Here is a 25,513-nt window from a genome sequence, read left to right as displayed (position 1 = left end):
GCTCCTTTGCGCAAGCTGCGCGAGGGAGCCAATTACGGTAGCGTTTCGATGCGGACGGGGCTTCGGGACGGGACGGAGCTCTTCACGTATCGTTCCTTCAATCACTATCGCCAGCGCAATATGGCCGCGTCCATGTTGCGAGCGCAGTTTACATATGCGTAATAGCGCCTCGAGGAATTGGCCCCAGCTAGCTTGCTTAACAATGCGTAGCTTTCCGCTTTGTCTACGCTCGGCCGCTTGGCTAAGTTCGTTTTGGGTATGACAATTTTTAATCTTTCGGTCATTGCTGAATCGTACTTAACGCTCGTCGGCCTTGCTACGGCGGCGACGAACCATTCTCCGATCGGGTAAGTACGCGATCTTCTTTGCGATAGAGAATGACCGTGCGGTGTTTTTCCAAGCGTTTATAACGCGTCTTATTGTACTCCGGTGGTGCACTTCTTAATAAGGTAGCGCTGAATGTAAACAAGCGATGCAGTGCTGCTTTAGGATATGTATAGGGGCGTGTCTATTGCACCGATTGTGAAACTGCTTCCGATCTCTGCATTTATTGGCATGAATAAGCGGCCGGAGTGGCAGAAACGCTTACTGTTGTAAGGACTACAGCGAAAAGCTGTTTAGCGCAGTCCTTTGTAGTGAAAAGCTGCGTAAGGTGCACAAAAATTCTGGTTTCTGACATACGGGGCTGTGTGTAGGCGCGGCCGTCCGCTGTTTACAGTGAACAGACGGATATCGTAAACAGCGCTGAACAAGCTGGCGCGTCTGTTGAAGCGCAATGCCTGTACGCTAGTGGATGTTTGCCTGTCAACCTGTCTCACAGAAACGTTAAACTCTGCTTTGATTTGTTGGAAAATGCCGGCTATTGACGCCTTGCATATCTCTGGAGTAGCTGCTTAGAAGACGTGTGAGTGAGTCTTTAAATATTGGCGCTGTGGGGTAAATGTAGAGCATAATGTAGATTATCTTGCGTATGTGAGAAAATGGTATCCGTAGTAACAAAAACCAATCTCCCTTTGTCAAAACTGTGGCTATAAGGTGAGGAAATTTTCTTTATAGCTGTTCACAGTTGATCGCTTCAAGTGTAATATCACCCTGTGAGCTCATTGACTTGTTTGACCCTATTGAAGTGCTACTTCCGACACTTAAAAATTTTATGCAGGACTAACCTAGCTGATGCAGCAAAGACCACTTCCTGTTTGGTCATGTCTAGTTTACATGAGCAAATAAAATAATTAATCACTAGGGTTGTGTACGTTAACATGATGCTGTGCAAGTGTGGTTACAAGTTATTTGTCTCTACAGCCATGATAACATCATGTTAGAAAATCAATTGATGTCACACTTGTAAATTTGCTGTTATATCACAAAAAAATTAAGTGCAGACGATGGTCATAGCTCTATAGGAAATGAATTTTGCAAATAACATAAAGCTACAGTGTTCGCACCTAGCAAAATGTTCATGGAGTGTCAACTGCAGCCAGTTGGTATGGATGCAGCTTGAAAAATTTGGTCATTTTGTTCATCATACAAGAAATCGAGGGATTAAGAAGTGAAAGCATAGGGATGGGATAAACAGAATTGCTTATGTGGATTCAGAATGAACAGGCAACACAAAGAGCTGAATGGGCTGCTGAGAGAGAGGCTCTACTCTACCAACTAAACAGTTTGTGCATCAGTTGGCAGGACAGCATATTCATCATCAGCCTATTTCACGACTACTGCAGGGCAAAGGCCCATATTTTGTGCCAGCAAATTTCATAATCTTCACAATTCACCTAATCCTCTGTCGTCCTTAACTGTGTTTCCCTTCCTGTCCATTCTGTTAATCTAATTGGTGCATTACGTGACCTGCCCAGCTGCACTTGTTTCTTTTATACTTGACTAGAATTTCAGATATGTTCATTTCATGTCTAATCCAGACTTTTATCTTCCTGTCATATTCAATTCCATCGCTCATTGGGCAGTGTTTAGCTTCTTCTCAAGTTTATTTTTTTCGTTATTTTCAGTACAGCATATTCTAGCTCCTATACCTACTTTATTTTGTCCAAATTTTCTTGTGTGTTAAATCAGCACATTACAACACCTGTTCTTTTAGGGAATGTGCACCCCATCTATTGCATAAGAAAAGAAAACATGCTACTGTTACATACTTACAATGTAGCATTTACACATACCCAATGCTATGCTATCGTGCAGTCATTCTTAGTTCATGCATTACCCTCTGAAACTTACTCCCTTTATCAGTACAGTCTTTTGTTTCTAAGTGAAATCTGATATGTCCAGACAATGGCAACCAAAAGGGGCCTCATTTTAATTGTGCTTGTACTGTTTCCTTCAGCGGAAAATTGTCTTTATTTGTAAAAAGGTCCATGAAGTGTGGAAAGAAATAACGCGAGGTGATGATGGCACAGTATCATAATATTAACATGCTTCCAGTTCAATTTTTTGTGGTGAGTAGTCTAGTGCTTGTGAGTTAGTTACTTTATCCTTACAATTCTCACATTCAAACTTGTCTGCATACAGCTTTTTACTGTATGGTGTTCATTGTATAAATCCATTAAAAGCAAGACACTGTATGAATGAGTAGAAAATTTGACAGACTGTAAATGGGACAATGCAAACATAACATATTTGCACATAGAAATAAAAAGTAATAAAAGTAAGCAAGTTATGCTTCTAGTTATGCACAAAAAGAGTCAAGAAACTGAGGGGCTTGATATTTAGTCAAGTACTTATCATAAAAAGCTGATATAGAAGCCAAGGAAGCGATAAGGGAAAATAACTTTGTTTTGTTTTGTTTGTTTCGAGCAATTGCCTTGTGTTAAATTAATTAATTAGTGGTGCATGCTTGCCTGCTTTATTTCACCTAAGAATTCCACCTTGTCACCAGAATGGCGATCATGATTCGGTATTTAGTGTGGCGCTTGACTGGAAGAACAGTCCCACTTCGCATTTTTTCCAAATCAATCTATTTCATGGTTTGTCACGAGCTCAAGTGAGTTCTTTGTAACGTCATTAACAGAATCATGCACTCAGTGCATCAGATTATGAGAATGATGTAGATTCAGTTAAAAAATGATTAATACAAAGTAGTAGTGTCAGATCTTTACTCTCTGTTTACCTCTGTAATGTGGATTCAGGTGCAAGTGCACCAATGGCAGCAGTAATTCGGATACAAGAAATTTTCACCAGGAAAGTCTGCATATCTCTTGGCTAGTTTGACTGACATGTTTTTCATTCAACATGTTTGATTTAGCCCATGTTTCATTTACATAGACATCTGTTCCTGTAACAAGTCAACTGATCACTGTAGTAGGGCAATAATTCTGTCTAAACTTTTGCTCCTCTGCAGCACATTGCTCCATACAGCACATCAGCTGTAAGCCATAGGTATTCATATTTTTCATTTGGACTATGCCTCTCAGTAGCGTCATTATCTCTGCAATGACCTACATTGTGCAATTCTGTTTGAAAGGTGTTGTAATGGTATTGTCTTTCATATCTTTGTGTTTTTCCTTGCACATTTGTACTAGGATACTAGGGGAAATGTGGGTCACACATTTCTGCACAGTTGGAGGCTGTGCCGCATCTGACAGGAGGGGGGATGAATACATGAAAATGTGTAGAAGAGCTGTGAATTGGGCTATTTGGTATGCATTCATTTTTTTTGTGCTAAGTACTGTTAGAAGCAGTGGGGACAAAACGGATACTGGATATCAAGCGGACACGAGGTGAAACAGGGGAGCACTCCCCAGTGTCACCTTGTATCCACTGCTTCTAACAGTACTTAGTGCAAGAAAAATGAATGGATGAAAATGTGCAAGAACAAAGTACAAGAACAGGGCATGCAGCAAGCAAAAGTCGAGCATTCAAGGGCTCACAACATACAAGACTAAGCTTCTTTATGTGAAAGGTCATAGGCATGCTTAAGCAGCAAGTTTATTATTATTTATTGCAGAGTTCTGCAGCAGTCAAAGGTATTATTGCAGGGGGTGATGACAAATGGCATTTCCTTGTTAGGCCAAAAAGGAAAGCAAGAAATACGACATAAATACGAAGCAAAATATGACACAAAAATAATAATTGAACATATACAAATAAAGGAGGGCAACGACATGCCACAAGTTTAACGCACGAAAAAAAATGAAAGACATGCAAAATAAAAGGACGACTGCATGCCACGGCATACGTCCCATAAAAAAATGTGGAATCAATCTTCTGTGGGGCACTCAGTGATGCCAGCTGGCAACCTGTTCCAATCAGTGATCATCACTGGAAAGAATGAGGTTTTATACACATCTGTGTGACACTGCACTGCACTGCTCTGCACTTCTCACTGCAAAGATACAGGAAAAAAAAAAGCTAATGTTCAAACATATCAGTGTGTGTGGTGGGGAGGGAAGAATTTTTGGTTGATGGTAGTTTCTAGTGAATGTTGTTCTATAGGGGCGCTGACCTAGTTTCTCAGTCATCTGATTTATGAGTTTATGAAGGGAATACTGGACCAGAATGAATTTTTCTTCAGCTGCAAAGATTTCTTTCTGAGAAACTCGTAGGCATTTCCTTAATTTGCAGCTTCATGCTATAGTCGGGTGGATGACAATTTTTTCCTCTGACGAATTTTGCTCCACCTTGTGGGCTTCTGCAGAACTTATTTGCCTTATTGAGAGTTCATCATTTTTCGAAGTAATCTTTAAAACTTGATGACAAATTGTCTGCCACAGTGTACTGGGTATTTAAACTGTGCATAAATGCAATGGATTTAGCATTCTGCGGTTATTTCACTATATTTTATGTTCTCTTTTAACTTACACCCTGCCTTGCTTTCTTGGCTGCATAATAATAACACAGATATCGAGGCAGGCATGACAATATGGAAGAGATGGACTACGCCCTGTGGACTACGCCTGAAATGCCTCTGGTGCTTGTATGATCATTGCAATGCATTTTTTGCTAATTATGCATGACTGGAAGAAGTCACGGTCACCATATTGTATGCTTGAATGAGTTTGGTGCTCTTGCATTGCGGAAAAACCTGCAGATGTAAAACTACAGGTGCAGCGTGATGTGAATGGCAGACTTTCTTGCTGCCTATACAGTGCACCATGAAGCTCCAGCGCATACTGACACATTATTGCTAGCGTTGTCCGAGGGTAGTTGGTGCTTCTGTTTACGTTGACCCGCAATCTAGATTAGTCCAGTGTTCCTGAAATGATACCACTTAATGCTTTTGTAGTAAGACCAACACTTTGGCTAGTTGGATAAATGCATACTTGAAACAGCAGTGCAAAACACAGATACGGCACAGAGAAGAGCGATCACGAAACACGGCGCTGAACTTGCAACTTTATTGGAAGAACATGAAACAATATTCCCTTCAAGTACCATTTAATTACGTACATTGAAAATTTAATTTCACCTAATTTCTTGTATCTTCAGAATAATTAAAAGCACACTGCAGAAGAATGGATTAGTAATTTCTAATTCTTCGGTTGGTTATGTCACATTTCCAAAATGTGGACTCCGTTTGTGAGCTCTCTACGAGAAATTTTAGGCATGGGAACATCATTTAGTATTACAAGTCCATCATGCTTGGAAAACGCCAAATCAGCCATTTGAAGAACATGCCCGATGCAAAACATGGTCAGAAACAATGAAAGAAATGAACCTGCAAAATGACATAAATATATATGGCACCACTAAAAAGCACTCCTTTTACTAAAACACTTTGCATACATCATGTTCAAATTTGGAGCAAATGTCCAATCCGAAGTGTCTCAAGATGTATGTGACATATCTTGAATGTAATTATTTTCATCAGTTCCTCTACTTTTGATGGACTGTGGTGCAGGATATGTAGTCTACTTCCATGAATTTGAACCTGACGAGACCGACGAAACTGGTCGAATTATGCTGCGGTTCGAATTAAACAAAAGGCAGAAAAACCGCTGAAAGAAGTCATCGATTCACTTGGCAGCTTTTGTCTTGAAAGGTTCGTGGCTATACATACCTGTTATGTGATGAACCATAGCAAGTGGGAAAAGGTCCCACTCTTACGTGACATAGCACTTGTTCCTTAATTTGCACACACACATGCGCCGTTTCCCGTCACAGTGCGAACACCGAGGCGCCTAATAAGTTTACTGGCAAGCCTTTGGAGTTCTACGTAGACCCCCTCTCTTTTGTTAAGCATCTCCTCAACTTTCGAAGTTCTTTAATCTTGCGCCTTCTTTCTTGCTAGCTTTCCCAAAACACAGAAGGTCTTTCTCCTCTTCTCCATGCACGGCGCGTGCAGATAATTAAGGAGCGCATACTAGGGCCCCGCCAAATGTCTCATAGATGAGACACACATGACGGGTGAAACAAGAGCACAAATCACCACAGCAGCGCCAGAAACAATGCCTGCCAGTATGCTTATGAGGCGTCAGGGTGCTCTTGCTGTGACCGTATACATGGCATGTGCTCCTGTATAATTAAGAAGCGTGTACTATGTCCGGTGACAGTGGCCCCTGTCCATTCTTGGTATGCTGCAATAAATTGCGTATGCCTCACCGCATTACATGGCTACACTGCGGCGAAGCTGACCAGTCAAATTGGAATTATCTGGCAAAGGTCAATTTTGAGATCGATAGATATATAGATAGATAAACTTTATATAAAGAATAATCAGAAAAACCGCTAATTGTCGGGGCCCCTAGTCCAGGGCTCCGCTGGCTCTTGCCATCTTCTCAGCTCTCTTTATCAGTTTGAGCTGGTCGTCGAGGGCCGAGCTAGCGGACAGCAGCGCCTCCCATTGCTCCCTCGTGGTGTTTGAGATCGAAGTAACGAAGGCTTGGGCCCATAGATATGTATGGGTGCTGGCTGGGACCTTCGGTCGTAATCAAAGTAACTGGCATCGAACTGACAGAAGGGTACTGTATATACAGAACAGGTTAAAAACCACGCACCCGAAAGGTATGACAGACAAACAAAATAAAATATGTAAAAAAAAGCAAGAAATTCAAAACCATGTCTCATTTTTGAATTCTCTGTCATATCTTTACTCATGCGTAATTTTTAACCTTTTGTGTTCTTTCATGTGCTTCCACTAAAAATTAGTTTCAGGTTTCGCATCGTGTTTCGTAGTCCCTCTGCTCTGTGTTGTGTTAGTGTTTTGCGCCACTATTCAAATGGAACATTGGTGTTTGCACATAGTTTCTTTAGTGCTGTAGAACTGACAGTGTCTCATGCTGCATTCTTTAATGCTCACAATGGGGGCAGTGTAAGTCCTGTAAGTATCATTTTCATGTTTAGAATCTTGTGCTGCAGATATTCAGCTGGCATGAGCAGCATGATGCATCCAGGTAGAACTATAAGCAAATGTATAAGGACCACAGAGTTGCCGAAACAACTAAATTTATTTGTAACTAACATGCATAAACTGAAATTATCAAATGCACTGGAAAGTTCACAATGCCACGTTTGGACTGCAGTGCTCAATTTCAAGTTGCATTCACAGGCAGATAAAAAAATCGGCTTTATCGAGCAATCCCCGGTCCGTATACTTTTGCTCAGGGGTGTACCTTTCTAAGATTGTATCTATAGTGATGGTTTTATGTTGCTATTATTTCTTCTTTGAAAACATTCATTAACGGAGCATACCATTTCAAAAGAATAAGCATTAACAAGGTTCTAATTTGTCAGTGTATGCCAAGGCACTAAAATCTTGCACTATTCTTGAGTGTGTTTACTAAAAAATTGAGAAGCATTTGCACTTCAACTTATATCTCAGCTCGTTGAGGAGTTGCTCCTGCATCTGTTTAATATACTGAGGACTAATATAATTTTTCATACTCACTCTGTGCAAGAATTAATAGAGGTGTTTGATGCTACAAAGCAGCATTTTAGTGAAGGAAGTGAGGCTTTTGAAGCACCTTGGGAGTTCGTTGTTTCTCTGACGTCTTTGATGACAATTATGGCTGTGCCGAACAGAGAAGTTCGCTTACATTATCATCTCAGGGTTCATGAACCTCCATGAATTTTTTGAAAACTGTATGTTGGCGACATCTGAATATTAAAGTGATATACTCTGGATCGGTGCTATGTCACGGAGACTGTCTATCAAGAAATTATCATATATGTTCTCTTTTGAGAGTTTCACTGAGTGATTGCAGTGTAGCATCTCCATAGCTGCCGATGACAGGTTTGTTTAAATCACCATCATCGTCGTGGAACTAGATGAAGCCAGATCAACCAATCGAGCTGTATCATGATTTTTGTTGTATTGCTAGTTGGTTTACACTGCAGCCATCTTGGCTCCGTTTTTTAACCCTGGGCTTTGGAAATGCTTGGAGGAAGTAAGTTTCAGCCATTTGGCTTTATTGGGATGAGGATATCTTTGGGTGAAGCTGGACACGACTAACCCTCATGTGTAGTGTATGAGGAATATGTAGTGTATGTGTAGAATAAAGTTTGCTTCCACTCCTTGAATTTTGAGTCGAATCTTCTGTACAAGTCCTTTCTCTGCTGTTATTCAGTTGCAATTAATGACAAGGACAGGATGAAGTATCATGATCCTCTGTTTACCAAATGATTTAATGTAATGCAGGAATAAATGAGCAAATTAACTAATTAGATGCAAAATTTTTGTGCAACTAATGGCCAATCAATAATAACAGTCTTGCTTTGAATGCATGGCTGCAATGCAAACGGACAGCATGTGTTCCTTATTAACCTCTTCGACTATAAGCCTCTATCTGGCTTTGCAAATGAGAATGTCTCCTTACTTTAGCAAAGCAGCATTTACAGTTATGTTCCTTAGACTTCTTAGTCATCGGTTGCCATCACTTTAAACTTTATACATTCAGTGTCAATGGTCATGAGTCACTGAGTTTGTCGAAATCTATCAATTACAATTACCTTGCATATGGAATGCTAAAACATCACATAGGTTTTAGCCACTCTATCTATATACAAGGTAATCATAGTTAGTTGCTCTCAGCGTGCTTCACACAACAGTATTGACTTTTCTTTAGCACATTCTGACTTTGATGAACACTACAGTGATTGCACTCGAAGACCATTGAGACTGCATGTTTGAAATTGGTGCTATACACTGTTTTCAAGCGTTAAGTATGACTTGTCAGTTTTGTAATTGCATATTCTCTTGCACTACAGGCCTCACTGGTTTTGTGGCAAAAGTGACTAGAATCATGGCTGCCAACATCTGGCAGGACGCGCTGAACGCTGGTAAGCCTTGCTCTTTTTGGTGGATCATGACTACATGACTGTGCACTTCATGTGTGCTGCTTCTGATGCTCCTATGTTCTGCCAGCACAGTGGCCTCGCCATGCTGCTGCTTCATCATAGTCCACTTACAACATTGTTTATGATATCTCTTGCCCATGTTTGCTGTATTGTGTCCTTCAAGCCTATGTGTGTATATAGACTCTATTCATTCTCACTTTTTTTTATTGTGCTACGTAATGTGGCGTCACATTCTGCACTTGCAAGTTGCACTAATGCCTCCATCTTCCTGCCCTTCATCCTGCACCAGTTGCAGTAACAAGGTTGGTGCAGTTTGATAGCATGCTACTGCAAGCTTGCAGTGATGCGTTCTATTGAATTTTGATTGGGAATTTGACACGGGGCAATTTAGCACAATATAATTGATAGGTTAAAAAATTCTGAGAATTGTCTACGTGTAAGCATTTTTTGACTCAGCTGTTACTTCACTTTTGCTTGCTTGCTTTTCATAGCTTATGCATGTCTACCCATCGCTTTTCTGGCTCCAAAGAATGCTTACACATTAGTAGACAATTGTTAGAATTTCTTCAGTATTTTTGTTGCTTATCTTGTTGATCCTGCTTAGACCATACCATAATGTTACAAACACAATTCCATTCCATACGATCACAGGATTACAATATTCTTTTATTGCTGCGTTCTTTACAGTATTCTTTTTGAGAACCTGCTTATCCTTCGCCCTAAATGTCTTGTTGTTTCTGTGTCACCGTAGCTGCTTGTTCTTCATCTCCGTCATCATCTTCCTTTCTCTTCTGCGCTTGTTTGGGTACTCAGTATTTCCTTTTTATTTATTTTATTTATTTTATTTCCTTATTATGTTACGACGTGAGCACGGTGACATAACGATTTTTTGCCCTCTTTTTTTAGGGCTACCAATCATCTACTATTACAGTATTATCACCTCTACCAATCGGCTATTCTATCATTATTTATACTCCGCAATCCCAAATCAGGCTTCGTTGCATGCACACGAGTAATGCGGGGAAGTAAGGTTTCAGGGGGCATAAAGAGAACTTATCTCTTTTCTTTTTTATGTACATATTTTTCATTTTTCACTCCTTCCTTGTCGATTCTAAAGCTACCAGTCTTCTACATTTACACTATTTTAACGATTCAATGTCTTAGCTTTGCCAGTTATGCATTTATATTGCAGATAAAGGGGGTGACACTTTTCGCGTTAGATTTTGATGGAATACTTGCCAAATAATTATTACGTATTAAAAAAGTGCTACTATTTCTAGATTTCTCTTGCTGTCTTCACTGTGTGCTGCTACACCTTAAATTATGGCTTTGCATGTCTGGGGTAGTGTTCCTGCACCTTCACAGACCAGCTGCTTCAATGCCATATATCCTGCATTTTCGAACAGCAGCATGCAATATGATTCATCCAGGAGCCTTTACTTCTGTCATTGTTTTTCTGCATTTATACTTATTACCCAAGTTCAAGGGTGTAGGGGGAGGGGGGCATTGTTGCTTGTTGTTTTGTGCCAGGTATCTCGGCACACAGGAATTTCTGGAAAGCAGGGGCTTGCTTCCAGTGTGCCTCCCTTTGTTAATGTGCCACTGATTGATGTCAGTGCAAGACAGTGATGAGTGCTGTTTTTCAGAGCGTGCCGCCAGCGCTTATGAGAGAGCACTAGACGAAGAAAGCGTGCTGGTGGCCCTGGGAGACATGAAGCCATCACCTAACGGGGACAGTGCCGCCCTGGTGGACGAGAGTGGGTGTGTCTACCTGAGTGGCTCAAGGCGCAAGGTGGACTTTGTGCTGGCCTACTCACCTGCCAAGCATCAGGCCATCCGGGACATCTTTGAGGAGGAGCTCAGCAAGGCAGGACTGGTGCTCGAGCATATCCCACAGGCAGGTGTCCTCAAACCTTTTCAACTTATTTCAGGAAGGCTGTCAGGGGACACACCAATGTGAACAATAACTGAAGTTGTGGATTCTTTGGTTCCTTGTTGTACAAACATACCGGGTGATTTTTTTTAGCTGCACCAAATTTGAAAAAGTTGCCTATGGCAGATGCCACTATTCTAATTTTTGAACAAAGTTATTGGACAAGGCAAGCATTACTTCTATGAGAAATCAAAATGCTTAATTTAATAGTTGACATAATTACACAAATGAATTGTTTAATTAATTGCTTGATTGCAATTCACAAATTGTCACCACTGAGTTCGCAAAGCGATACTATACACTTGTAACAAATTCTCAGGTTGACACCAGTTTTGAGATAATAATTTAAATTAAATAATATTTTTTCAAAATGTGCAACTAAATGCACTGGCTTTCTAGTTACTTTTGTGCTTCAGTGCATAAAACAGCATTTTCTTACAGATGGAAGTGGAGCAACTGTGCATTTGACAGCGCATGTTTGACAGCACATATTTGGAAACCAGTGCAATCCTCAGAATTTGTTCAAGTCAATATACCTTGTAATTTCACTAGCTACAATTTGTAAATTGCAATTTGTGCTCTAAGTTAATTAGTAAAACATGATGAGTAAAGTTTTGTTAATTAGCTGTCAGTTACACGCTTGATCGCTAGTGGAAATAATATCTGCCTCATCAAGTAATTTATTTAAAGGGTTATAATTGAATTGCGCTCTCTGCCATAGGCAACTTTTAAAAACTTACTGCAGCTAAAGAAAACACTCAAGTCATGATTTTATGATGTTTTACTTATGTTTTGTAGAAGTGACATTTGGTTAAAATGACCATCTGGCTGTCAGCTATTATTTGCTTTTCGTAGGCTCTTGGAGTGCACGGCTGCACTTTTTTTCTCAATTGTTCACGTAAAAATGTTACGTGTGCCCCTACCTTCTCATTCTTTTCTCATTTAGCCATTCCAAGAGCTTTTCAACTTCAATGTATAAACATAGAGTGGATTGACGTCTAAATTATATTGACAAATGTCATGTTTTTATAAGTACAATGCAAGGGAATATTTATAAAATTACAATGGGAAGAGTAATATAATGATTGTAATGTGGAGGCTTCCTAATGCAGGCGGTATCTTGAGTTTTTAATAGGTTGCTCTTGCACTTATCTCGAACACTTTGTTACTAAGTTGTGTGTGCATGCACTGAGGCTCGTTCGTCAATCCTCCTTAAGCTAAAGTTCATAGACCAGCTTGTAGATACATAATTCAGTCCCATTCCTCTCTGGATTTCTGTTCAGACGAACAGCGAGCTGCAGTCTTGTTATTTGCAAACCTTGCTGTCAAGAGGGTGGCTTCTCCGCAAAACTTAGCTACCTTGTGGCTGAGCTTGTCACATTTTGAAGTGTGAATTTGAGATAAAAAAAATTGTTGTACTTGAAAAGCGGCATCGAATATAAACCCTGGCAAGTTTGCGACCACAAGCACATTAGTAATTTGGAGTAGTTAATAGGTACTAACGGGGGTAGTACTAGGAGTAGGTGGCGCGAGTGCATCATTCCTTTTCCCTGTTTAATTTCCTCCAGGCAATGCCTCGGCTGCATGAAGCCACCACCTTCTTTTCAGGAAATACTGATCAGCCTGATCTTTGTTTTGGCTTGCTAGCCATGAGATGGACGAAAAGCAAGCAGGTGCAATCAAACCTGAAAAGGAATTGAGCCTCACAGAAACTTGCTTGAGCACCTAATTATGCGTGTACCAGGAAGAAATTTAGGACATTTTGTCAATAAGCATACTGCGAAAATTTCCTGAAATTGTGCTCTCCCATGAGTGAGCTGGTCAGGCATGCTGGTGGAAAAAAAAAACAGAACAAAAGAACGCATAACAGTAGTGCATGTGAATTATTACACATTTTTTGTCCCAACGTTAATTACTTTAATAAGTCTTTCATTACTTGAGCCAAGGTTGCTGTTGTTGCTCATGCAAAAAAAAAATGTTCAGCACAATGAAGCAGCTGTAGTTTGTTTGCTGTTCTTGCATTTCCTTGATTTGTAATTGTTTATTAGTCTATAATGGCCTACATTGTCTTCCAGAATCCAAGTGGCCTTTGCTTTGTGAAGATCCATGCACCTTGGGAGGTGCTGAGCTGTTTTGCTGAGATCATGCGCCTGAAGATGCCCGTCAAGGAGGTACAGCAATCTTGCCTATGTGGTCCCATGCTGCGCAAAGTTGGCGGGAACACTTGGCAGTGATTGCCAGTTTTGATGCGCTAGCTGTTTTTTTATTGTGTCAATGCTGCTTACAGCTGAGTGAGCATATTGACTGGGTGGATGTGCTGTTTTGCTCGTGAGCACAAGGTTATAAAGGTCCCCAGATTGGGCTAGTTGACATGTCATTGTTACTGGGGTGAGCGGTAGCACGAAGCAAAATAACAACTGGATGATGAGACAAAGAAAAATGAATGCTACTTTCAAGTGAGGTTTATTGTGGCAAAACACAGAAATAAGTAGTTTAGCAAAAAAAAGAAAAGGCAACCAAGTCTGTTTATCACAGGTATGAAACACAATGGCGAGAAAATGCTAAAACACAATGCTATTGCATTATATGCGCACCGGTACTTCCTAGGAAGCTAATTTCCTTGTCCAATAGGGACAGTGACAGCTTGCTCATGCATAAGTCATGCTCATGTGTCACCTGCGCGCCTTCAAAGATAATGTGGGTACGGTCATCCCTGTGTCTGCACAATGTTATGGAGCCCTCGAACATGGGTAAACACATGCACACATGCATGAATGACAATGTTGTGCAAGGAAGCTGTCTTTACCATTGTGAATGATGTTTGTGTGTTCCTGCAGGTGGTTGTTAAGACTGAGGGGAGCACATGCACCCTATTCCTCCCGCATACTCACGTCGTCACGTTTGCACGTTGCGGACTCATCAAGAGCCGGTGTAGACGTGTGAGAGGCGCACTATGCCCTTTCCCGGTTCTCCCTCAATCTGCCTGTTTGGCCTATGTAACATGCACCACACGACAGAGGTACTCTATAAACAACCGCCCCATGCACAGTCCAGAAAGCTTTCTCTGCATTTGATGTTATGCAAGGTCGTAAGTACGATTCCTGGATGCTGTGGCAACATTTGGAGGCAAATGGGAGGCAGGTTGACCTGCGTCTCCTTTTCTAGTGCAACCTTGGCTGCATGGCTGAGTGCATACGCACGTTTTATGGTAGCGTCATCCCACTGCAGGTGACACTATCAGCCATGGGGGCAGGGTGGACGAGAAAGCTTGGCTGGCTTTGCTTCGTATCACCGGTGTGAAGATATTGGTGATACTGCACGAAACTGTATCTCTGTTTGTCACCGACTCAAATACAACAAACTGATTTTTAGTCTCATTCAAATTTGCTTTCTTCAATTGCATGGTAATTTGAAAAAATTTTGCTGTCTCTTCAGTGCAAGAAATATTCATCGGCCATTGTACTTGTTTGCATAAAAGGTTGAATTTCAATGCAATGAAACTTCAGTATAACAAAGCAAATTGCTTATTTTATCAGCTTCGTTACATCGAGGTCTAACTGTAATTCAGAATGAACCATATTGCATCACACGGTTAGATCCTTACACATTTGCTGGGGACAAATGCTTCAGAATACCGAGGCCACAATAACGCCGAGTAGCGACCCTGAAACGCTCGCATTAGTGCATACTTCAATGTGGCCATGCCCTTCGTGCGTCTCTTTGCCACCTGCTAGCTGCCGAACCAAAATTGCCTTGGCAGGCCAGTGAGACATCCAAGAGTCCGAAGATGGGGCTCTGCCAAAAATGATCGCGTTCCGGGATTCATTGGTCTGGTGGGTGGAGCTACTCAAGAAAATCAAACGCCAGGGTCTTGTTCCGAAGACTCATCGGTAAGTCTAGGACTTGTGATTAGGGATGCTCTGTCGGTAAGCTTCACTACCTGGTGCACTTGGTGGAGGCGGCATCTCAGCTTTTTCCTCGGGGCGCACAGCTGGATGGGGCTTGTGTGTTGGAACTGGCAGCATGTAAACATCTTCAACCTATGACAAGACTGTACCCATAGGAGGCTTTCAAAGAAAAGCTGTGTGGTCGAACTACCACTAGGTGCGAGCTAGCTCTACGGACATGCCTACTGTGTTTATCCTGTATTCCAAAAGGTGCACCTGTGTCTTTTACTTTATGCCCTATAAAAAGATGCCACGGAGTGGTCCACCATTTTGAGCTCATCAACTTGCTGCAAGTTAGGTTTTAAAAATATAAGCACCACTGATTTGTTCATTCTAATTTCTTAAAGGGACAAAAAAAAAAAAAACGAGCTGTATGAGTAGATTATCTTTCTATAATGTACGAAAAGACACTTTCACCATGAAAAGACGCTCACTAAAGCAGAAAGTACACAAAAACAAAAGACATTTGGCGACATCGCCTTGAAGTTTTCGCTTCAGCTCGCGGAAATGTCTTGGATTTTGACGTTGTCTGCTTGGGCCTAGCTAACTTTTTTGATTGGTAAAGATGAACTACATTGGGTCTAAAAGAGCCAAAGACTGATCTTGGCAAGTTTCGAGGAGGTTTAATCAGACAAAATTACCCAAATACAAGAAAGTACATAGAAATTTGTGACGTCACACTGACGTACTGGTGCCGGGGTGTTGGTGTGAAATGCTAAGAGTGGAGCTTTGATCTTCAGTTTCCCTTTAACAGCTGAAAGAACGCTTTATTAGTCTAGATTGACTTAGTGTTCAGTTTTGTGTCCGTTTAAACTATACAGCCGAGAACCCACTTATAACAATATTCAAGTGCCACAATAATTCCATTTTTATAACCGATAATGTCTATAACTGGGTTACACGAAAAAAAAAAAAATCAAAATGGGGGATGGTGTAGCTGTTCCAAGAAAACTATAATGGCGGAGAGGACAGTTCTTCTCCCCAGAACCCTTCTCAGTCCGGCTTCTGATTGTGTTGACTCATTTGACTGTTTAACTCTACTTCCTGCTCCGATCACGTGTTGTTAACAAGCTGAGGTTGGTGGCGTTCAAGAATGGCACTGCTATAACAGCTGCAAAGAGGGGTCACGGGTGCCAAGTGACATACGAGCTCTGCTGAGGCATTGCTTTGGTGGCCCCAAAAAGTGCCTTTTAAAAAATGCGGAAAGGTTGCCGCGGCAGCATATCAGCTTGAGAAATCCAAAAGAAATGCTGGGACATGATCGCCATAAGCATCTTGCCATATACTTCCCACTGGCTTGCACGAAAAAACTGCATGTCCGTCAGACTTACTTGCTTTACGCAAAGCTTGCCGACATCCTTCTCCAAGGCATCCAGGTGCTCCACAAAGTGAAGTGGATGGCTTCTCGCGAAAACAAGCCCATGAGGAACTGAATCATCTGCAGGACCTCCTGCAGGGGCAAGGTTGAGGCAGCCTGCCCTACCGCGTCAGCGCTTCCGTTGTGGCCGTCACTGTCGCTATCCGATGCATTCATGTTCACGACGATCACCTCATTGGTTAGAAGCACTTCTTTTTCAAATCTATAGCAGTGTGCTTCCTTTTTCACCGGCAACGTCATGCATTGCCGATGATCAGCAGACGGATCAGCCATCTTTAATTTCGGCGGCGAGTCAAATGAGGCTGAGAAGGAACGTGGCCAGGAACTACTCCGATGCAATGAACAAAGACCAGCACGAGTGACTTAATCCGTTAGTGGTATTGTGCAGAATGAGGGCCATAGAATAAAGAACCAACTGTGAGTGCCCAGCGAGCAATCTGGGAGCAGCGCCGGCAGCATTGTCAGCGCAGTTGGTGTGGTTCATTCGTGTTTCAGAGGGCGGCATAGCGCAGAGCTATGGGTGCAGCCCATTCATGTTTCTTAGGGGTGGAAGGGTGACAGGGCAGATGTGCGTGAGGCTGGCATGCATCTCTCGTGTAGGGAAGCACACGGCGGCAGTTGGGGTGGCGGGCGATCATGCAGCGGTACCTATTTCACTTTTTCTTTTTTCCTTTTTCAGGATTTCATATTACATTACCTTTCTGCATCGACACCCAGCAGCCAGACTTCATTGTTATAACCGATAATGCGGCATGGGGACATTGTAGTAAGTGGGTTATTTCCCCATAGAGAACATACAAAAATTAACAGTACAATAGCTTTTCATTGTTATAACCGACATATTGTTAAAAACAGTATTGTTATAAGTGGGTTCAACTGTATACTTGTATAAATTGGTTTGTGGTAAGTTTTCTTTTACCGTAAAAGGTGTTTACAAAGACGGCGCTGAATAAAACAACACACGAAGAAGGGGGCACGAGACAGCACGTAGGCGCTGCTGTCTCACCTACGTGCTGTCTCATGTCCCCCTTCTTCGTGTGTTGTTTTATTCGGCGCCGTCTTTGTAATCATGCTTAACCAACTAGCCCACCAACACATGCTCTGTAAAAGGTGTATTGCAATATGCGCATGTACCCTACGAAATCACAGAAGGTTGACTAACAACAACAATAATAATAAATTGGTGAAAGAAACTCTGCATAAGTGACCATGCTACTTTTGAAATGCAATGCGACAATGAAGGTGTTCGATAGTTTCCTCATCGCCACTTAGATAATTTTCTGATTGCCACTGTGGCGATGAGGAAACTATCGAACATATTCTTTGTTGTTGTCCCCGATACAGCGCACACAGGCAGTTACTCGTGACTGCACCGGCGCGTCTTGACGACTGGCTGTTTATGGAGCAGACAGTCCTGGAACACCAACCTATACGGTTGTCACACCACAAGACAGTGCAGGCACTCTTCAAATTTTTATGCCTGAGTGGCCTATTGGGGAGACTATAATTCTCATGGACATTCACGAGCTTCCCTGCATTTTTTTCCATTAGTTTGCGTTTTCCATCTTTCATTTCCGCTTACCCTTCCCCCAGTGCAGGGCTGCAAACCAGAATGTCATCCAGTTAACCTCCTTGCCTTTCCCATCCCGTTTATCTCTCACTTTTTCTCTCTTGCAAAGTAACAGAACACCCATTGCCTACTTTGGCAAGGGAAGTTTGCCATCGTTTTGTATTGACCGGTGAAACAATCAGGTCCTGAAGCTATAGTTAGCAAGCCTTCATTAAGCCAGTCAACCTTGTCATTATGATCTTGGTTAATTTCTGGTAGCATTCCCTGCATGTTTAATACGCTTTTTGCAACACATTTCATTTCATTTGTTTCTGCCACTAGCAGTTGGAGTGTGTGATGACTTTTCTGAAGCTGGTACTTTCGGTCCTGGATGCATATTTGCTTATGTCTGTACAATATGCTTGCTGTTCTATTTAGACGTATTAGGCACTGTTGCTTATATATGTATCACTACGTTTGCTTTCTGTGTACATCTCAACTTGTGCCTTGCAATTTCTCTGTGTGCGCTCTTTTGTTGTTTCTTTATTGTGATCCTAAGAGTGTAAAGAATAAATGTGAATAAGGGTAAATGGTGAGTAGTTACACAAGTTTTCTCTTGCAGACCTTGTACTGAAGTGCTAGTCGCATGCATTGCAATCTTGTTTATCTTCACAGTAGTTGTACTAACTGTTGCAACCATTTGAACTAAAATTGATAGGGTTTTGTCATTGAATCCTTCTTATCTATGTGAGTTCTGAACCAGTTCAGAATTATTTGTGTGTGGTTCTATGGATACGGTTGGAAGAGTAAAAACTTTACATTTGAGTTATCACTGGTCTTAAACTGCAATAAGACAGCAACTTGGGCAGTTTAGTAATGTATACTTCATGGCGAATATAAATTGGCAAAGAAAAAAGAAATAAACACTGGATGAACTGTGAACATAAAATGCATGCATAAGCATGGTTGGAGAGTTGGATGGGTGGTATAGCTTTAACTTGTACCACTTGGTGAGTAGCACTCACAAGAAACAGCACACTAACAGGACAGCAGCTTGGCATTCAATTTTGTAATTCCATGTTGTCATACACCAACAGGCTGGCAGTCTGCTGTCACTCCTTTTGTGGACCACCAAGATGACAACCCATCATACATTTGTTGTACACCAACAGGACAGCAGCATTCTGTCGTTTCTTGTTGTATGCTAGTAGGATGACAGCCTGTTATTTGTTCTGTCATTTCATGTTGTTGTCCTGTCTGTGTGCTGCATCTTGCCATGTTGTGAGCTTGTAAGGCCACCATGGGGAGAGCCTGAGTGAAACTGAGGTGCAGGCATGCTGGCCCATAGGCTGTGTGCCCAACCTGTGTCCCACTGGGTGCTTGCTGTCTGTATACCTTCCCTGTGTCTGTGGTTTGCAGTGGAGCTTGAGGATGCAGGAGCAGAATGCTATGCTGGACTGTGAGCCTGTAAGAACCTTTTGGCCTTTCCTGGCACCAGCATGTGGGGCTGGTCTACCTGTGTGCTGGTCACTAATGCCATTTCACGAGGACCCTGCATGGAATGTACATGCTGTTAAATCAAACCACTGTAGTATGATTCTGCCAAGTGGGGATGCACTATCACTGTGCCGAAATCTTGAGAAAAATGGCGATTGTTGTTTCTTATTGTGCTGCAAAGTACATGTGACATTCTTGCAGGGTTTTCTCATTTTTGTGTAGTGCACTTCTTTCATAGTATCTCTTTTGAATAGATTAATGGTGTGGTAGCAAGAACCTCATTAAAATGTGCATGGTGTAGTACTAACCTGAAAACTTCATTGGCTTAAATTAATTGCAGATTTTTGGAAACAGCGTGGTTACAAAGCAACATTGTTGTTCTAAGTCATTTTGGAAGGTCTTTATGAGCTAAGGTTAGGGCCCAGTGAAGCTGGCTAGCTTTGTCTGGATATAGTTTTTTTAGTTTTCCTCATTCGTTTAGTTTTGCTGTTCACATATTAGTTAAACATAATCATGTGGTGTTTGCAAATCTGCAGGTGGAAGTTCGTTCAATGGGACGGCGTCAAAAGCAGTTTGCTGTTACGTTTTCTATGTCCAAGGAGTACCTGTAAGTCACATGCATTGGGTGAATTGCCGCATTGAAAATTGTGGGATGGCATGCACGAGGTGGTGTTGTTTATGCAGGTTCGACATCCCCGAGCCGAAGGAGGACTTTTTCAGTGCAGCACAGAGGGCGCAAGTGGTGCACTTTATTCTTCAGCGCAAATCGTTCTCGCGCGACACCCAGCGACGCCACTTTGGCATTGGCCGACTGCTTGCCGACGGTGTCTACTTGGCTGCTTATCCACTGCATGAAGGTGGCCCCGACCGCACCTCCGGTGAAGGATTAGCAGCACCCCGCACACAACTTCGTCGCAAGTGGGCCTCAGTGCTGGCATTATTTCGCTACCAACCACTGGATGATGTGCGACGTTATTTCGGTGTTAAGATTGGCCTCTACTTTGCCTGGCTGGGCTTCTACACTACCATGCTTCTGCCGGCATCCCTCTTGGGTCTTGGCTGCTTCCTGTACGGTGTCGCCACAATGGGCAAACATCGCCCTGTGCACGAGATGTGTGCCGGTTCAGAGTCACGCCTGCTGATGTGTCCGTTGTGTGACAATGGCTGCGAGTACTGGCGTCTGCGTGACAGCTGCACACAAGCCCGACTGGGTTACCTGTCCGACAATGGTGCCACGGTCGTCTTTTCAGTCTTCATGTCGCTCTGGGGCGTTGCCTTTCTCGAACTCTGGAAGCGCTACTCGGCACGCATCACTTACCAGTGGGACTTGTCTGGCTTTGACACCCTGGAGGAGAACTCGAGGCCCGAATACCTGGCACGCTTGTCGCACCTTAAGAAACGTGACGTGGAGCTCATTGAGCAGCAGGAGAAAGGCGGTGTTGAGTCCCTGTCATTCTGGCGTATACGCTTGCCCTTTGGCCTGCTGTCGGTGTCGGTGGTGCTGTTGCTGGTGCTGCTCGCCGTGGCTGCCGTTGTGGGTGTCATTGTGTACCGCATGTCAGTGCGTGCTACACTCGCACTGCAAAGTGAGGAGATGTCGAGCTTCATTCCACTCATCACTTCCACCACTGCAGCCCTGCTCAACTTGCTGTGCATCCTCCTCTTCAACATGGTGCGCAACAATATATCTTTTTTTGTCGCCTGTCAGCGAGGTTGAAGGCAACTTGCAATGAGACTATATAGCTCATTACAAGTTACTCTAGGGTTCTGGAACTGGGGGCATGTGCCTCTATATATTCTATTTAATGGTGGGCAATGTGCCCCCAAGTGCTGAAGACACACTTCCCTCACACCACCCCAAAATTGTTCTTTTTTAGTGGCACGAGCATCGAGTGACACTCGTTTTTTGCGCAGCACTTTCGGTTCATCTCCAAGACAACTAGGGACAGAATTCAAAATAAATCAGAAAAAAAAGATGGTACAGTACAAAATTAGTAGGTTTCATTTAGATACGATATCAGAGAATAAGTTTGGTTACAAGTTGAGTTACTGAAGTGTCTGGAATAATTGGAATCACTGATTACCGCACACCAAATCGCAGAATTGTAGACTTGAGAGACCCACCATGTGAGCACGATTTTGGTGAAATTCCTGGAAACCCGGAAGTAGAAAGCAGAAGTAATGACATCGATTATGATGCCACACAAAAGGTGGCATGATATTTAACCGGCTAATTAATGGAAAACAGTTGCCTGGCATCGGCTGAACACCTGCCTAGCAGAGTGGATGTGATGTCACTCCCATCTCTCTTGCTTCTCCTCTCCCGGCACACACCTGCTCGCTCACAACAGCTGCGCGTGCACGCTCGTTACATGCTCTGACGTCGGCATCGGAGAGGGCACGTACGGTGCGCTTTGTGTGCCGCTCGCTAGGGGGGCTACGGCGGGCTAGGTGCTGTGCTTCCTCCTCGCCCTCCCTTGCCCGCATATCGTGCCAGCGGAAAGATGTTCGCTCTCTTAACCTAAAGAACACCAACTCGTAGGTGTGATTGCCACTAAGAGACGCCCAAGTCAAATATTAGGGTCGCCTACCATATTTCTTTCCAATTAGTTGGGCCTGGCTTGAGCAGTTTTGATGCAAAAAGAGGCTGCGACATGCAGCATTCTTTTGCTTTATTCAATTTAAAAAAAGATATTTATCACTTTTTTAATGAACAGAGAAAGGTTCAGGACTCCACGCTCAAAATCAGCTTCTTGGACCCTGGCTGCACTGCATAATCTCCAGCACACATTCAGAAGTGCTAGTCTAGCTAAGAGGTGTTTCCTGATGGGTTTCGAACTTATCACAGATGCCAGAAATGACGCTAGCATTCCTTTTGATGTACCAATTTGACGTACCGAAGATTGCTTAGGTGTGCTCTGCAATAAGCTTGCAAAGGAATGCGAAAACTAATGGTGGGGCTTTTATTGCAGTTGTACACTCGACTGGCCGTCTACTTGACCGAGATGGGTGAGTGCCCCTCTACCCTCTCCATTTGCTGCACAGGCACTTGTCTTGTGCAGGTTCACCACTAATGCTATGTTCTGGTCCAAGTAGCAAGGGAGAATACCTTTTTGGCACAGCATGTAATTAGAGCAAGCTCGGCTTCTGTGAGCACCCTGATAAGAGCTAAAAGCTTCAGCCTTTAGGGCCACTGTGTTTTAAATGCACATCATTCTACCCAGAGATGCCAAGAACACAGACCGAGTACGACGACAGCCTGACCTTGAAGCTGTACCTGCTGCAATTTGTAAACTGCTATTCATCCATCTTCTACATTGCCTTCTTCAAGGGAAAGTGAGTGCAAAACTATAAAGAGGCGGGCAGCATGCATTTTGACCTGACCGGGTATTGTCTTGGCAGGTTTGTTGGTCGACCTGGTAAATACAACACGTTCCTGAACTACCAGCAAGAAGAGTGTGGCCTTGGGGGTTGCTTTGTAGAGCTGTCCATCCAACTGGCCATCATCATGGTGGGAAAACAGGCGTTCAGCGCGCTCTCGGAGATGGCGCTGCCTTATGCCATGCGCCTGTGGTCCCATATGTCATTTCTGCGGAGCAGCAACAACGAGCACCAACCTACGCAGCCGTGGGAGCGCGACTACTTACTTCCCGACATGGGCTCTACTGGCCTCTTCCACGAGTACCTCGAGATGATCCTGCAGTATGGCTTTGTCACACTGTTTGTGGCTGCCTTTCCTCTGGCACCTCTCTTTGCACTGCTCAACAACGTGCTCGAGATTCGACTGGATGCACTGAAGCTGCTCAGCTCTTATCGGCGGCCAGTGGCTGTGCGAGTCCGTGACATCGGTATCTGGTACCGTATCATGGACTCCTTGGGCAAACTGGCTGTGCTTACTAACGTAAGTAACAGCTCCTTGTGTAGTTTTTAGTCTTCTAACGCTGAGGAATTTGTGCAGGCGGTCCTCATCGCCTTCACATCGGACCTGGTGCCACGCCTCTACTACCGCTGGAAGGTGTCACCCACAGGAACCCTTGATGGCTTTGTGGACTTCAGCCTGTCCTACTTCGATGTGCAAGATTACGACGAGGGTGTGCGACATGGGAATACATCGGGCCTGCTGGGGTCTCGATATTGCAGGTGAGGTGCACGTTAACACTGCTCTGAGGCCCATTTCCATGGAACAAAATGTGCATGCAGGTATGCTGACCACCGCACACCACCGTGGGTCGAGAACCAGTACAAGCGAACATCACAGTACTTTGAGATCCTAGTCTGGAAGTTTGCCTTTGTGCTACTATTTGAGGTGAGAGTGAAGATGAAACATGGTACCACTTTTACCACCTTGCGATCAAGAGAATAATTTAATGCTCTGTTTTGCAGAATGTCATTGCATTCCTGATGACTATAATTCGCTGGATTATACCCGACGTTCCTAAGACCATTCGGGAGAAGATTCGAGAGGACAACCGGCTCACCAATGAGATCATAATCCTGCAGGAGTTACGTCGACGACACGTGGACAGCCCGCCACCAGTGGCCTGAATGTTCACTGCTGGCAGTGCTCTGCCATTCCTGCCAAGTTACTGTTCCACTTTGTGCAATCGTCTGCAGCTTGTGTTGTGAAAGCAAACCGAAGCCCTAATTGAATCGGTGCTCGTGATCAAAACCATGGAATATGTTAATGGACAAAGCTTGTGTTGCCACAGCACTTTGTGCAGTGATTTTAGTGTGTGGTCTCGTGAACTTTTTGTGTACCTGCTGTAATATCCTGTGTGTAATATCCAGCAAGAAAACAGCGCATGCCGCCATACACATACAGTCAGCTTCACGGCTTGAAGGCCATGCTTATCGCTCTCAAACTCAGGGTAACGCCAGCCCGCCTCGTGACTGAGGTTGCCTGCTAAAGCGTTAACGATAGTCGCGCTTTTCTCGCTCACCTTAATTGTTACAGACGCTGTTTACTTACGCAGAGTTTATACGTTGTGGCAACTGCCACGCAAGCGCTGATTACACGTAATCTCAAATGCGTTATAGACTGTGGGCAAACGCAGCACGTGAAACAATTTTATGTACGGCTTGTTACAACAGCGTGTCATCACTTTTTTGGCCTAAGCACTACAGTTTCTATTAAAAGTGTGCCGCCACTCGGGGCTGTCCGTGTCTCACTTCCTACGCCTAAAGCTTGATGGTGAAGGAGGCGCCGCAGGAGCATCCCCGCTCCGCCTGCGGATTGTCCACGATGCGGAAGGCAGACCTGATGAGCTCCTCCTGGTAATCGAGCGTGGCGCCGCGCAGCAGGTCCAGCGAGGCACTGTCCACCACCACGCGAGCGCCGTCTCGCTCGAAAAGCACGTCGTCCGGCGCCGGCTGGTCTTCGAGCTGGAAGCGGTACTGAAAGCCCGAGCAACCACCGCCTTCCACGGACACGCGCAGCACACGGCCGACTCCCACGCGCCGCAGCTTCTCTACGCAGCTGTCGGTCAGCTGCAGGGCGCCCTCGGCGCTCGCTTGCGACGCGGCGCCGCGCCGGCATGTCGCTCGCTCGCTGCGTGCGCCTCGTACTGCCCAGAGCACAGCACTGTGGCACGAGCGAAGGCGCTGGGTGAGCATGTTCTCTCGAGTCCTTCAAACGAGACCAGTCTCATCCACACCACTCGACTGCGCGGCAGCTAAGGACATGCTGGAGTTGAGTTAACTGTGGAGGTTAACAACCGCGATGAGAGCGAGCACACGGCCAGCAATCGTGTCGTCGGCGCGCAGGCGTTGCAGAAACACTCGCGGAGTAGAGTTCGCTGAAGCGCTAGAGAAGACGAAAACATGCACGAAACCGACCGCGATGACCATTCAATGCGTAGTTGTCACCGGAACCTATTCATCCTCTGCGACTAATAGACACCGTAACCATGCCGTGACCATCATCTCGGCTAATCACGACTGAAGTGCCGTAATTCAAGCCAGCT

At 43.8% G+C, this 25,513-nt stretch overlaps 2 protein-coding genes across 8 annotated transcripts; one reads left to right on the top strand and one right to left on the bottom strand.

Annotated features, from left to right (window-relative positions):
• Positions 1 to 57: 57 nt before the first annotated feature.
• subdued (anoctamin 1) lies at positions 58 to 24,700 on the top strand. Of its 7 annotated transcripts, none has more exons than XM_070528080.1 (15): positions 58 to 347; positions 4,852 to 4,921; positions 9,157 to 9,228; positions 10,893 to 11,143; positions 13,255 to 13,350; positions 14,914 to 15,069; positions 19,473 to 19,520; positions 20,087 to 20,157; positions 20,235 to 21,222; positions 22,523 to 22,559; positions 22,775 to 22,886; positions 22,953 to 23,451; positions 23,509 to 23,690; positions 23,751 to 23,856; positions 23,934 to 24,700. In XM_070528080.1, the coding sequence occupies exons 3-15, from the start codon at positions 9,192 to 9,194 to the stop codon at positions 24,093 to 24,095; spliced, it is 2,745 nt and encodes a 914-aa protein (XP_070384181.1). In that variant the 5' UTR covers positions 58 to 347; positions 4,852 to 4,921; positions 9,157 to 9,191; the 3' UTR covers positions 24,096 to 24,700. The 7 variants fall into 7 exon arrangements, with proteins under 7 accessions (XP_070384181.1, XP_070384179.1, XP_070384178.1 ...); XM_070528078.1 differs by having other exon boundaries at positions 4,852 to 4,927; XM_070528077.1 differs by lacking the exon at positions 4,852 to 4,921.
• On the bottom strand, positions 24,602 to 25,460 carry LOC139051048 (iron-sulfur cluster assembly 2 homolog, mitochondrial). Its single transcript, XM_070528093.1, has one exon. It carries the CDS (start codon positions 25,161 to 25,163, stop codon positions 24,729 to 24,731), a length of 435 nt encoding a protein of 144 aa, XP_070384194.1. The 5' UTR covers positions 25,164 to 25,460; the 3' UTR covers positions 24,602 to 24,728.
• Between the last annotated feature and the right edge of the window lie 53 nt (positions 25,461 to 25,513).

The sequence above is a fragment of the Dermacentor albipictus genome, chromosome 10 (assembly GCF_038994185.2).
Source record: "Dermacentor albipictus isolate Rhodes 1998 colony chromosome 10, USDA_Dalb.pri_finalv2, whole genome shotgun sequence".
Lineage (NCBI taxonomy): Eukaryota > Metazoa > Arthropoda > Arachnida > Ixodida > Ixodidae > Dermacentor > Dermacentor albipictus.
Note: the sequence above shows the minus strand (reverse complement) of the source record. Positions and strands in the feature narration are given on the sequence as shown.

Bases quoted from the DNA above. Each gene is read 5' to 3' on its own strand.
- subdued (XM_070528077.1), top strand. From the start codon at position 9,192: ATGGCTGCCAACATCTGGCAGGACGCGCTGAACGCTG. The intron at 11,144-13,254 runs GCAGGTGTCCTC...ATTGTCTTCCAG, and splicing joins TGCTCGAGCATATCCCACAG to AATCCAAGTGGCCTTTGCTT. The intron at 23,452-23,508 runs GTAAGTAACAGC...GAATTTGTGCAG, and splicing joins AACTGGCTGTGCTTACTAAC to GCGGTCCTCATCGCCTTCAC.
- LOC139051048 (XM_070528093.1), bottom strand. From the start codon at position 25,163: ATGCTCACCCAGCGCCTTCGCTCGTGCCACAGTGCTGTGCTCTGGGCA.